This window comes from Etheostoma cragini, chromosome 9, assembly GCF_013103735.1.
Source record: "Etheostoma cragini isolate CJK2018 chromosome 9, CSU_Ecrag_1.0, whole genome shotgun sequence".
Taxonomy (NCBI): Eukaryota; Metazoa; Chordata; class Actinopteri; order Perciformes; family Percidae; genus Etheostoma; species Etheostoma cragini.
The window spans coordinates 29,098,366-29,111,369 of record NC_048415.1 but is presented as its reverse complement, the minus strand read 5'-3'; the positions used below and the strand labels follow the sequence as shown (position 1 = coordinate 29,111,369).

The following is a 13,004-nucleotide window of genomic DNA, read 5'->3' as shown; positions in this document are numbered from 1 at the left end:
TAAACACACTGTGGGACTTTCAGACACAAACACTCAATCTTTATGCCCCTTGTACTCTCGGAACAACTGGATATCTTTATATTCTCTGGTCTCGAAGGAGACACTTTTCTATCTTCTTGCTTGGTTAATTTTGAATTCCGCATAGAATCACTGATCTCTCTCTGGACCTGAGTCCCTCAGTAGTAAAACATCAGTGGGATTAACGATGTGTGCTGCTGCATGTACTGATGGAGATAGTTAGGAAGCAAGATGAAATGCGTTATCTCAGAGATGCAGAAGATGAAAGTGAAAACAGCATGTTGTTAGATCTCTCCAAGTCTTATTTCTTATTCTTTTGCACCCAATCCAACCCGCATTAGAATCACATCAAGGGCTAAAGCTTTACAATACAACCCTCTCTTCTCCCACTCTCATCATTAATATGTAATACATTTTAACGAATATTCTGCTGCTAATGGCATGCACCATTCTCCTTACCTTGGTGTCATGTTGGACTTTTTTGACAACATTTTGTATTACAAAATATTCCTATGTTAATAGAAACACACTTACTGCTTTGTTGCAGGATACGTTAATGTAAAACTATGAAAAAGTATGACAATTGATCATCAACCGCATATAGCTACTGCCTTATTACACTGTAATTTGAATGTAAATGAGTACGCTGTAATGTAAAAGCTAAATCAACATCCTGTCCTTCACATTATTAAAACACTTTAAATTATTCAAAAAGACAAGGGTCCCATTCAGGTTTTAGTTCTGATTAATATGCCAGGGCTCAAATGTATTTATAGTTACAAAATTAAGGAAAATATAGCTAAACATCTATGAAGTGCTTACCTGAATGTAAATTAAAGTTTCAATAAAGCAGTGATTTTTCATAAAATTGTCTAACCTGATATGCAGTTTTTTTTTATTAAATCGTCTTCCAGATTAGTCGAGTGTTACCTCGACTTGGTATGACAGTTTAGATTGCCACTCAGTGTTGACAGACCATTGCCTGGAGGAAAATTAACACTCGGCATTTTAAATATCCCGTTTCATTAACACCCACATGGATTTAAAATAGGTTAATAAATAAACAAGATATTCCAATCAAAACAAACATGTCACAGTCTTCATGTACAAAAATGAATGGTTTGACGCCTCAAACTAACAAGGTTACAATGTTAAAAAGCCAGTGTGCCAAGATTACTCAGAAAAAAAAAAACTAAAGAGGTGGCCAAAGCCCCCTAGAGTATTGCAATTTCATCTCTTGCTGTCACCTTCGATCTGTCATCTAATCAGTCCTTCTACCTTCTCCACATCCTCCTATTCCTCCCCCCTCCCCCTTCCCCTCCTCCAGACATTAGGGAGAGTGGAAGCCCCAAGCCAGTGATGGTTTTTATCCATGGGGGCTCCTACATGGAAGGAACTGGGAATATGTTTGACGGCAGCATCCTGGCCAGCTATGGAAATGTGATTGTCATAACTGTCAACTACCGGCTGGGCGTCCTAGGTAAGGATCCTGCTCTAATGTGTGATACACAACCACCGTTTTTTCTTTTATTTGTCCTTCCCTGGTAATTCCATTAGGTTAATTTATACAAATTTTATTTTTTTCTTTCTTTGTTGGCACCAATGTCTTTTGGTGATTAAATGTGCTGCTGCTGGTATTTTCCAGTGACTTTAACTTAGCAAGGAGGTTAACCTCACCTCAGAGTCTTTCCTTCTTTCTTTGCATCAATCTCTTTTGGTGTTGTTATGTGTTCCTGTTTCACTAGAACTGTAAAATGTGTTCCTAAGTGCTCTTCTTCTTCTTTTCCTGCTTTTATGTTGGCCATTCCGTGTACTGCTGCTTCAATATTCCAGATAGAGAAGAGAGCTTAGTTTAGCATTCTTTAACATAAATCTGAGCTCCTTATTTTGTTACATTAGTTTCTGCTCTTGTTAGTAACTGGTCCCGACTGATTTCTGCATCTGCTTTTACTGCTTTGTTGATAGTTTGACAGTTCAGACATTGATATCCAAAGGCTGGATTTGAATCAAATTATATTCTTAAAAAAAGGTGTAAATTGTCTTCCTTCATCATCTGTCAAGCAACTTATTGTCCATTGCAGTGTGTGGCGATACAAACAGATACTGTTTGAAATATTGTGGGCATAATGCTACCAACCCATTTTATCTTGAAAAGATACATGAATTTGTCAGATGTCAAGGATAAACTAAAATTGATGTTGTGATGTAATATCTCCGCTTTTATTTTGATGATGACACTGGGATTTGACCCAATTACCACTTTATTTGCATCTACTCTCCTCATCTCCTTTTTTACACTCAGCAGCCTTTAATCTATAATGGCAATGTCTTCTCTGATCTTTAGGCCATTCTCTTTTTTCCTCTGTTTCTCATCAGTCTAATTCCTAAATCTTGTTCTCCTTTTGATGGAAGTCACAGCTTTACCCAGTGGCCAGGTATATACTGGGAAACACAAGGGAAACAAAGGTTTGCTGCCTCCCTCCTAAATGAGATTGTGCTGTCATTTGTTTGGATGGAAGGAACGGATTCCATTTCCGTTAGTTTGGTTTCTGGGGTTTTTCTCTCTATCTTATTAAACTATACTAGAATAAAGATATAGGGCAATATCTGCCTTTCACTCAACTAGAAACCATTTGTCTGCAGGCGTGTGTGTGCGTGTGTGTGCGTGTGTGTGCGTGTGTGTGTGTGTGTGTGTTGTGTGTGTGGTGTGTGTGTGAATATATTGTATGTGTGTTTGGAATGAGCATAACGGTTTAAAGGCAATTCTTTGAGATGTTGCTGGCAGACACAGAACATGACACAAAACATTAATGTTCTCTGCAGGTGGTCTGAAATGTCTTTATGTTCTCTTGACACTTATGTATTAAGGCCCTGATCTCTTTTACATGACTTATAGTTATTTTGTTTACATTTAAAATAGTGAATATGAATATGAGTGAATAAAATGGTGAGAAAGAAAATTTATGTTTTCTTGCAATCTAATGTAACACTGTGCTATTCAGTTTTCTGACAGATATAAATTGGGTTATACAAACTTAAACTAAGTAGATACCAGTGGAGCAATTGTGATTCATTCAGTCAGCCACTGGATGGAAAACCCACTTGACAACCTTCAAGCCATGGCAAAACCACAAAATTGAACATTAATAACTACTTATTCCTTTTCAGGGTCATGAGGGGGCAGAATACTATCCCAGTGTGAAGGATAAACACATGCATCAACTTCTGTATGTAGATTTTGATACAGGAATGCAAAATACTTATACAAATGTCCCCAACTATTAACATTTCTCAAGTCAACAGTCTGAAACCTTATGTGTTAAGAGCTGAGATTCAAATCCTGGACCTTCCTATGGTGAGGCACCAGTGCTAACATTTGAGCCAATAAATACTCACTTTACACATAATGTACTTTTCTACAGCTAAATGTCTAGGAGCAGTAAACAACAATGCTGACAGACATTTGATAGACATGAATGAACAGCAATAAATGAGTTCTCATTTACCAAAATACACCAATTATAAATTTGCTGGTTCCAGCTTCTACTAGATTAGATTAGATTAAACTTTATTGTCATTACGGAGGTACAGGAACAAGGCAACGAAACGCAGTTTAGGTCCAACCAGAAGTGCAATAGCAGTAAGTGCAGGATATACAATGGTTTCATACGTGCAGGATATATGTGAGAATACAGTTTTTTTTGTGCTTTATCATCATTGTTTCATGATTCTAAATTTTGGACTGTTGGTTTTGACAACAAAAGCTAATTAAATAAGCTAATTTTTGAGGTACCAGGATCCCAAATTTCACACTCTCTCTCTGTTCCTGATGTGTGAGCTCCTTACTGCTGCAGGCCTCATGGTGTTGAGGGAAACGGCATTCCTGCTGGTTAACATGAGGCGCCTCTGTTTACTCTCAGCTTAGACTCAGCTTAGTGTTTGTGTTTACCCCCCTGGCAACGGACAAATACATATGGCTTTAATTCACCATACGTGTGCGTGTGTGTGCGTGTGTGTGCGTGTGTGTGTGTGTAAGAGTGACTAGGAGGGAGTTGGTACTCAGTTACAGTAAGTGTAAGACTCATAACTGCTGGGCTTTCCAGTCAGTCATCTACGTTTTAGTTTGGAAGTAAGGGGGTACAGTAATGGCTTCACTGCCAAAAATACCCATCTTAACAAGACCAGTATTAAGTAAAGTAAAACATCTACTGTTTCATTTATTCCCAAATATTGTTGCACTACTTATTTTCAGATTTGTCATCGGTTCTCAAAGTATTTAAAATTGTACTGAAGCCATATGGATATAACACAACATTTTAACACCTGATTTATTTTCGAATGAAAGAAACCAAACTGAGAATGGATTTTGCAACATATATTGTGACCTCACCTTTGTGAACATGCAAGTTCTTCAGACATATACAGTTGTACAAGCTTTATTCTTTTTACTTTAGTCCCTATACCGTGCAAAAAAACAACAAAGTAGCCATGTGTGGCATGTCATAATCCAGCCGCAACTTCAATCAAGGTCCAAATCCATTTAGTAAGGTTCATACCAAATGCAGGTTTGTGTACTGGATAAATGTGCATACATAACACCTTCTCAAACCGTCTCAATCGCTTGGTCCGGTGCCTTTGGTGTTGTTAATAGTCTCCTTTAGCGTCATATCTAAACACGCTTTATTTAAACAGGCTTGGTCTGGACTATTGGCGTCAGTTAGGTTAGAAAAAAGCGAGAGTTGGGTTTACGAAACTGGTCTCCGTGGTGAAAGTCCTGTTGTTTCACCTATGAACAACTCCAACCTACCTCCCTACGTGGAATTTCGGGCTTTCATACATCTGCTGTTGTCGCTCTTAATACTAGGTCATCTTCAAAAGCTGAGTAGCTGCTCTGCCTGTGCGTTCTACACACGCTGAAGGGTGCTTTTTGCATTGTGTTTGACACTGAGAGCAACTGCCACTATCATAACAAAAACTCCATATTTTTTCTCCATATGCTTCATGAATAGACCAACAAATGAGTTTGTTGTTAGTTTGTTGAAAGTTATTATACATGATAATTTAACGCTTATGTGTCATGTTGCACATTAATGTTGTTTAATTAATCGGCGCATGTAGTGTGTGGTTTTAACATTTGGTGTGGACTTCAAGGGAACCCGGTTGAGCTTATTTGAAGAAGACCCCGCACCACATTTTGTAGTGGACCCAAGAGTGGTTTTCTGAACCCACAGTTCAATAACTATTTTCACACAAACAACCAAAAGTACAGAATTCCTTTCAAAAATGACCTTGGGTATAGTAAACCTCTCTAATTGTCCCACCCACAACCCAGGCACATGACATGTTTTCTAAAAGCCTCCAGGGGCAGACCAGGGCTGAAAAAAGCTTGGAGAATGAATGAAAGAATTAAGGTGAGTGCTATCTACAAGGAACCACGAGGTATAACACATATCAAAAGGACATTAGGATCTTTGACTAAAAGACTAGAAAATAGTGTGTTAACAGCTTCCTTCGTTTATAACTTTCAGCTGTCTCGCACACTCATAATTTTATTCTTCAGCCGGCCAGTTAGCCTCCATTGGTAAAAATGTGCGGTTGACCTTACCCAACCAGCTATTGCTGCACCTGTTCGGTTGGAGATGCTGCTCTGCTGACTGAACTCCCTACTCTTGCACCAGTGATTTTTCTCCTCGGCTTAGTGTGTGTTCCTCAGTCTGTGGGAATGCTTAGTGTGTGTTCCTCAGTCTGTGGGAATGAGTGCTTTGTAAGAAGCCATTAGTGGATTTAAGTATGTAGAGCTGCTGATGCAAAGCTGTATTTATATTTAAGGGCCTTGGTTACAATGGATTTGGCCATAGGGCACATATATAGTATTCTCCTGTCAGTGTGTGCCCACTGGAGTGTATTAATGTTTTGTGTATTGAATGAATTAGGAGTTTCCCTAGTGTGCAGATTGGGTGTTAAAGGAGAATTCCATTCAATTCCAATTCGTAGCTTTGTTGTTCGTAAATTAGGAGATCTGTCAGTACAGAAAAAAAACTTAATTGGTGCTGCCTACACCATGTTATCCTCCTGCTAGAGTTAGCACCCAACAGGCTTAAACAGGGCAAGTGTTAAACGTGTTTTCAGCTTCTTAACATGTTCATGTGCAGTTATTCCTTCCAAGTGACCACAGTGAATCTGACTGCTGTAGATGGGACAGAAAAGGCATACAAGTTGTGTTAATTCAGCCAGTGCACATACTTTCAGCCAGTGTCAGTTTATTTCCTTTTTTCCGGTGAAGTCCACGCTAGTCGAAATATTCACATATACCGCAGTCAAATTGAACAGATGGTATAATGCTGTCAAGTGTGACAATTAAAGGTGGCATGTATATATGTCTTCAGTAACTCACTCCTCCTTGGTTTAAATGGGACACTCTTCTGTAGGGAAAACATGGAAAGCACTATGTCATCCAGAAACGTAGGAACGGATGCTATTCTGAGAGTTGCTAGAACACCTGGCTAATCTTAACTCCCAAATTAATATAACATAACAATTCTTGTTGAGCAACCAGAAATGTGTGAAAAATAGCAGTTTAAGACCTAGAAGACTCAAATAAAAATAGGTCTACTGCTCCAACATGCACCATAGTGGTGTTCTGACATACACAAAAGTTGATTGCGACTGCCAATACATGAAACCAATATATACACTGAGCTTGTTTGTTGTACCTCCAAACAGCGGGCTGTGCCTTTAAGACCAGGCCCTTAGTGTTGAGTTTGTTCCGGCCCAGCCAAAACCTTTAATCATGTTGATTGATGAGGTGCATTTCCCTGACTCAAACCTTCTCCAAATACCCCTTCCATTCCAGCCATACATCAGCCATTCAGCCAATTCATCAAGCCTCTGATTGTTTTAAGATATACCTGGCCAGTAAAATATCCATTTCTCTGCACTGCTTTCAGCACCACGATCACGTCTAAAAGTCCTGGCTTAGGAAAACACCATACAGGAAAATGAGCAGCAAACAGACAGAGGCAGGAAACAAAATGCAAGTGAAGATGTCTCAAAAGCAATGTAATTAGATTAAAAAAGCTAATTAATGAATACTTAATAAATAGTCTGTCTATATAGAGTTCTTATGTATGCACTTGTGGGCTATTGATGAGTTTATGATAAGGTCAAAATTTAAATAACAGCCATTTTATAAAAAGAAATGCTCAAACATTGGCTTCATCATTATCTCACTGGGGGTCAGTGGAGTCATTTTGTGTCCCATGATGGTCCAACTGGTAAGATATTTCACAGCATGTATAATTTTTCAGCATGCAGTGCACACTCTGAAACCCATACATCAGATGTAGCGCGCATGACTTTAATTGTATCCAAATTAGCACTGCATTTGTTTGCAAATTTCCTCTCACAAAGGCGGTAGCTCTTATGTTTACCTTTCCCAAAAATTATGTCCTCTGCCTCTCTCTCTCTGGCTCATATATCTTCTTTCGTTTTCTGCCTACACTACACTAATTAGGCATTCCTTTTTCTGTTATGTTTGTCCTTTTGGCTAAGTGTTAAGGACTTTTATTTTCATGCTTGTTACTTTTTTTTTCTCCCTGAAACAAATGCACCAATGATTTGGCTTTATTATGTTCATTTGTGCCCCTATGCCATTTCTCCTCTCCCCTCTGCATCCATCCTTGCTACTAGCCCTGACACAGCTGGCTCAGAAACTCATGGACTGTGTCTTAGCCTTAAACAAAGTGTCAGAAATCCGGCATGGACCCAAGATCAGAAAAGCAAGTAATAAACAGCAGTCTACAAAATAAAACAGGAAATAGAAAACCAACAGAAAACATGAAACCAACTAACACAGAAACCTGACACGAGGACGAGACATGGAAAAAAAGTGCTAAACTCGAGTCTTTATTAGAGGCTTATGATTACTTTTCCTTTGGTCATCAGGATTCATATAAGCACTCTTTCTCCATGTACCATTTTTGTTATCAATTTGGACCCTACTGATGAATGCAGACTTTTTTCAATGTTGTGCGTGTGCTTACAAGGTGTAAATACTGCAGCCTTCAGTGGTAAAGATACTTTTTAGACACAAGTAATTCACCAAGACAATTATTGTCTGTTATAATGCATTTTATTTGTGATGTTTCCATGCCAGATGTGACATGAAATCAAACGGATTTCTGCACAATTCACAATCATCCCAAAAAGGAAGCTCAAACTTTCAGAGTGTCTGATAAGTTACAGTAAAATATCCGAAGGAGTAAAAATCATGTTTAACTTGTCAAAAAAAGAAGAAGAAAATGTGATCCTAAGCTGAACCTTTGCAATAATATTGGTGTGTGATGAAGGCTCCTTTTTTAGTTCTTAGTTTCTGTTTTTGCGCCCAAGACATTCAATGTTGATAGGCTCTACGTTTGTGTGTGTGTGTGTGTGTGTGTGTGTGTGTGTGTGTGTGTGTGTGTGTGTGTGTAAATGTATCATCAGTAAACCGTTGCCATGCTTTTTGGATTTTCTCTCCTGTAAATTAGCCAAGTGAAGCTTGAACATTTCCTCAGCTATTTTAGGGCAGAGGGAGCTTTGATCAGTGGACATGCTGCATTGAGACCCGCTGTAATATTTGCTGCAATATTCCCACTTTCATTGAACCATGCCAAAATCCCATTATTACTGGGTGAGAAGACAGAGTTTCTACCAAGTATGCCTATAGGTGTAGAGAGTCAGACAGAGAGAAAATGTCCAAGTTCAAAGAAGTCCAAATGTTTAGTCCATTCATCATAATAAAGCACACATACTGTATATGAGCTGTTTTATAACATGTTGCAGTTGAATTAAAACTTGGACCAAACAGAGACAGATAACTTGTCATTTCTTACATAAGATTTTGTAAAATTGGTCCAAACTTAGATTTTGATGCTGTCTGTTCCAGTCAGTGTGTTCCATATTTGACATAATTGTATTACATCTTTTAAACTGAATGGTTGGAATAAGAGCTTTTATTTAGCTTTTGAAATCCACTTGACACTGTTCATGTTGTTATCTGTCGGTTCTGAGTGTGTAATTTTATTTAAACATGGATAATGATAGCTGAAGTATTAGCTAGTAGTAGGATAATTTCAAATTTGTACAATATATAACAGTTAGACCAAGTTAACCACACTCAGTCTTGAAGCTTAAACCACAAGGACTGTATCCACTATTTTCTGCACTGTTATTATGGGGTAGTAGTATCCTTGCCATTGTGTGTTTCTCTCAGTCTGCCACTGTTCTCTGTTTTGTGTCCTACTTAGTTGGCTCAGTCTTGTTGGCATACTAATTTATTCAGTGAATTGGCTGCAATGCCAGTATAAGCTATGCTAAGCTAAAGGTGATCTGGAAACAGGGCGGTTAGCATGGCAAGGTTTACAGCAGCTTTGCCGATGCGTTAAGCATTGGATTAATTTAACCGAGGCCGGGACAACAGATGACCATCTGGGCACGCGCCATAGTGCCAGGCATCTCTAGGCACAACATTTGCCACAGGCCATCAACCCACTACAATGCACACACTGATATGCACAATTCATGTATTATGTGTTATACATGGTCAAGCCCACTGTTTGATTCCAATACAGTGTTTTTGCAAGGATGATTTTCAAAATCAATCAATAAACACACTAACAATTGTTGCTGGTTTCATTCAGCCATTTGTTGCAGAAGGCTTAATGGCAGAGCTTGATTTGAATGAAAAGGCAGCAGTGCTTCAAACCCACAGACTTAAGAGTTGACACATGCAGAGTTTGGGGAAACACATTGTGCACAACAATGTGTAATTTGAGCAGAAATTTGTAGCTTGACAAAACAATCCCAATTCAAGGTCCATCTAATTGCTTGACTAGTTCATATTGGCTTAAAGGTAAGCAGTGAGGACTGTTAAGCCAACATGGAAGACATGTTCTTAAAGCATAACTTTGGTATTTTTAACCTGGACCTTATTTTCCCATGTTCTTTTCTATGGAACTGATTGGACTGATTGACTGAACACTTTTTTAAATTGGTCCAACAATTGGCAAGATTGCTGCAGTTGGAGTTGCATTTGCACACCATCAACTTACATCCACTTGTTTGCCACTGACATGCTCAGATTATCATTTTAAATGTCTGACAACATTATGGGTAGGATGCCTACATTGGTCAACCTTTTTGTTCAAGAGTAAGGTCCTTCTTGTTTAACATGAAACAGCCCTACAATTGCTATCGTCAAACCCACCGGACTGTATTTCAATAAAGAGTAATTTTATTATCATAAAACACACTTTATCCAAACACGTTATTCTACTGTTTCAACAATCCCCACTCTGGTTTGGTTGAAATACACCTATAATATGCTGGCTCTATACAGGCTAAACGTTTTGATAATTCAAATGGACTTTGGTGAGTTTAGCGATTTCGCGGCTGTTTTTGGTTAAATCACTTCACATATCACTAATCTAGTGGTAAACGTTATAATTACCAATTATTTTTGGACAGACCTTTTACTCTTACTCTAACTTCAGCCCAGTCTGCCAAAGTGTCAATAAAGGCAAGCTTTAAAAATGTAATACACATACATATATTATGATTACATACTTCATAGTTTTACATTCAAATTACCCACTTGGTTAAGGTTGGAGAAAGATCAAGATCATGGATAAATAATAAATACAAAGGCTAAATTAAAATATTTTTACTAATGAAAATAAACCAAACTGAGGAAAACTGAGATGCAGTAATAATTCTAACAAATAAGACACAAAATGCTCTGTATGCCAAAGAAGTTAAATGAAACCAGCCACACAACAGTCTTGCATGTGCATGATTTTTATCCCTGACAAGCTCTGAACTAACACTTCCTCCACAATCTCCTTTCTTATTCTCTTTTGTTTTGTTTTTGGCCTACTAGAATAACTCTTTCTCTTTCTTTGTCCTGCTCTTAATGGAAAACTACCACTTTTTCAGCCTGGATCCTATTTTCCTATGTTTTGGTGTCTAAGTGACTGAAGCAATGTCGCTGCAGTCGGCAGCGGCGAAACAAGCTACAATGTAAGTTAGTAGGACGATTGTGTAGCTTGTATTTACCTTCACAAAAGTGTTCATTTTGCCACTTGTCAACATTTCTGTCAAAGAGTAAGATCTGTTTTTTTTTTTTTAAACATGAAAACATCCCCGAAATTGAATTTGCTATTTATTACTATTTATAGCTATCTATTTTCGTAAAATAGACTTCATTCAAAGTCAACAGAAACTAAATAAAACTGTGAAAAGCTGTTTTGGGTTGTCTTTCCACTTTTCCAAAAATCATAACTCTAGTTTTGGTTGAAATAAACTCTATGGCTCTATACACGCTAAAAGTATTGTTTTTTTAAATGGAGTCTGGTGGGTTTAGCGATTGCAACTTCAGAGCTGATGCTGGTTATTAAACAGAAAGGTCTGAAACAGGGTTTAAAGGTCTATCTCTCAAAGGATCATTTCCATAATCTTGGCTGGACAACTGCCCTATTATCTTACAATGTAGCTTGTTTCGTTGCTGCCGACTGCCGACTGCAGCGATCTGGCTTAATACAGGATCAATTTCAAAGATTGTTGTTCCCATCAGTCACTTAGACACAAAAACACAGGAAAATAGGGTCCAAGTTGAATAACAACGGTAGTTAGTATTTTTAGTACTTAGTAGTACTTAATTGTTAAAGGCTATCACCGACTAAACAAACTCCAGAATTACTAACACTACTACTAATACTACTAATCTGAAATATACTAACCAATGTGCAGAATGTGCCTGTTGGGAATCTGTCTCATTCATTTCAAAACAAAGCCTTTCTCATCTGTTTTAATTGGCATCATTCAACCTTCAGAACATTGTGAAGTGAATGCAGCCTTAAGTCACATTGTTCTCCAGATCTCTGCTTTGAGAGTCAAGTCATAGAGGTCAAGCCAGTTGTTGAAGCCAACGACTTCCAAGATTCATCCCTGCCAAGTCCGTTCCGCCTCTTGTGCTCTTCACACGGACTGTTCACCTGCATGCAACGAAAGTCCGCTCAAATGTGATTGTAGTCCCAAATGTACTACAAACGGATATCTGTAAATGGAGATTAATGTAAAACCGTCTGTTGATACCATACACTATGTAGTGGATTTCAGAAGCTAAATAAAATCTTTAAAACAGTTAACATATCAAATAAGGAATATGCAGATTGGAACATACTGCATGCTAATCAAATGTTGGCAAACTTTAAAATAGATGTTATCTGTAACAGTGGAACAGAAAGTGTTAGAATCACTTTATAGCTTTGGGTTTCTTCTACTTATGCGTATCTGACATAATATATAACATTATTTGCCTTGTAATGCCTGGAAACTCATACAGCTAGATAACTTACCATTAAATCTACTAGAAAAATCATATTATGTATTTTGTATTGACAATAACCAATAATTATTCAGTATGAGCTTTCAGGTTGAGTAAGTTGTTTTTTTTTTTTTTTTTTTTTAACCCACTTCACTTTTGTTTAACTGCTTGCTATAATTTCCTTTGCATGCATTTTGTCTGCTCTCCGAAAGTCCTGTTTTGGAACCCATTAACCCCCCCGACCTCCTCCTTATGCAGAAATTCACGGCTTTAAACTAGGTGCTGCAGTCATAATTACTACGGCCACAAGCAGTTGCTGCCTTACAGCAGCAGTCAGTAATAAATATAGGGAATACATACAAACTACAGTGCATTACTTTCCGTAGCAATATGTACTGATGGTAATTAGAACAGCCTGAACTGATTAGTGAAGTGTGTATGGATATTCAAAACCCAGAGCCCTCATTACAATTAATCATTCAATAAGGCAGGGAAATGGCTCAGTATGGGATATGTAAATCAATTTGGGGTGGCAGTAGCTCAGTCCGTAGGAAGATGAATTGGGAAGGGTCACAACTCCCCTTATAGACCAAGAGTGTGGACTGGTAGCTTGACTTCCTAG

General features: G+C 38.0%; 1 protein-coding gene across 1 annotated transcript in view; it reads left to right on the top strand.

Annotated features, from left to right (window-relative positions):
* The window catches only part of nlgn1 (neuroligin 1), a 323,328-nt gene that overhangs the window by 121,813 nt on the left and 188,511 nt on the right, over positions 1–13,004 (top strand). Inside the window, exon 3 of the mRNA XM_034881515.1 lies at positions 1,346–1,498. Within this exon, the coding sequence (XP_034737406.1) occupies positions 1,346–1,498 (153 nt within the window). The remainder of the gene's footprint in view (positions 1–1,345; positions 1,499–13,004) is intronic.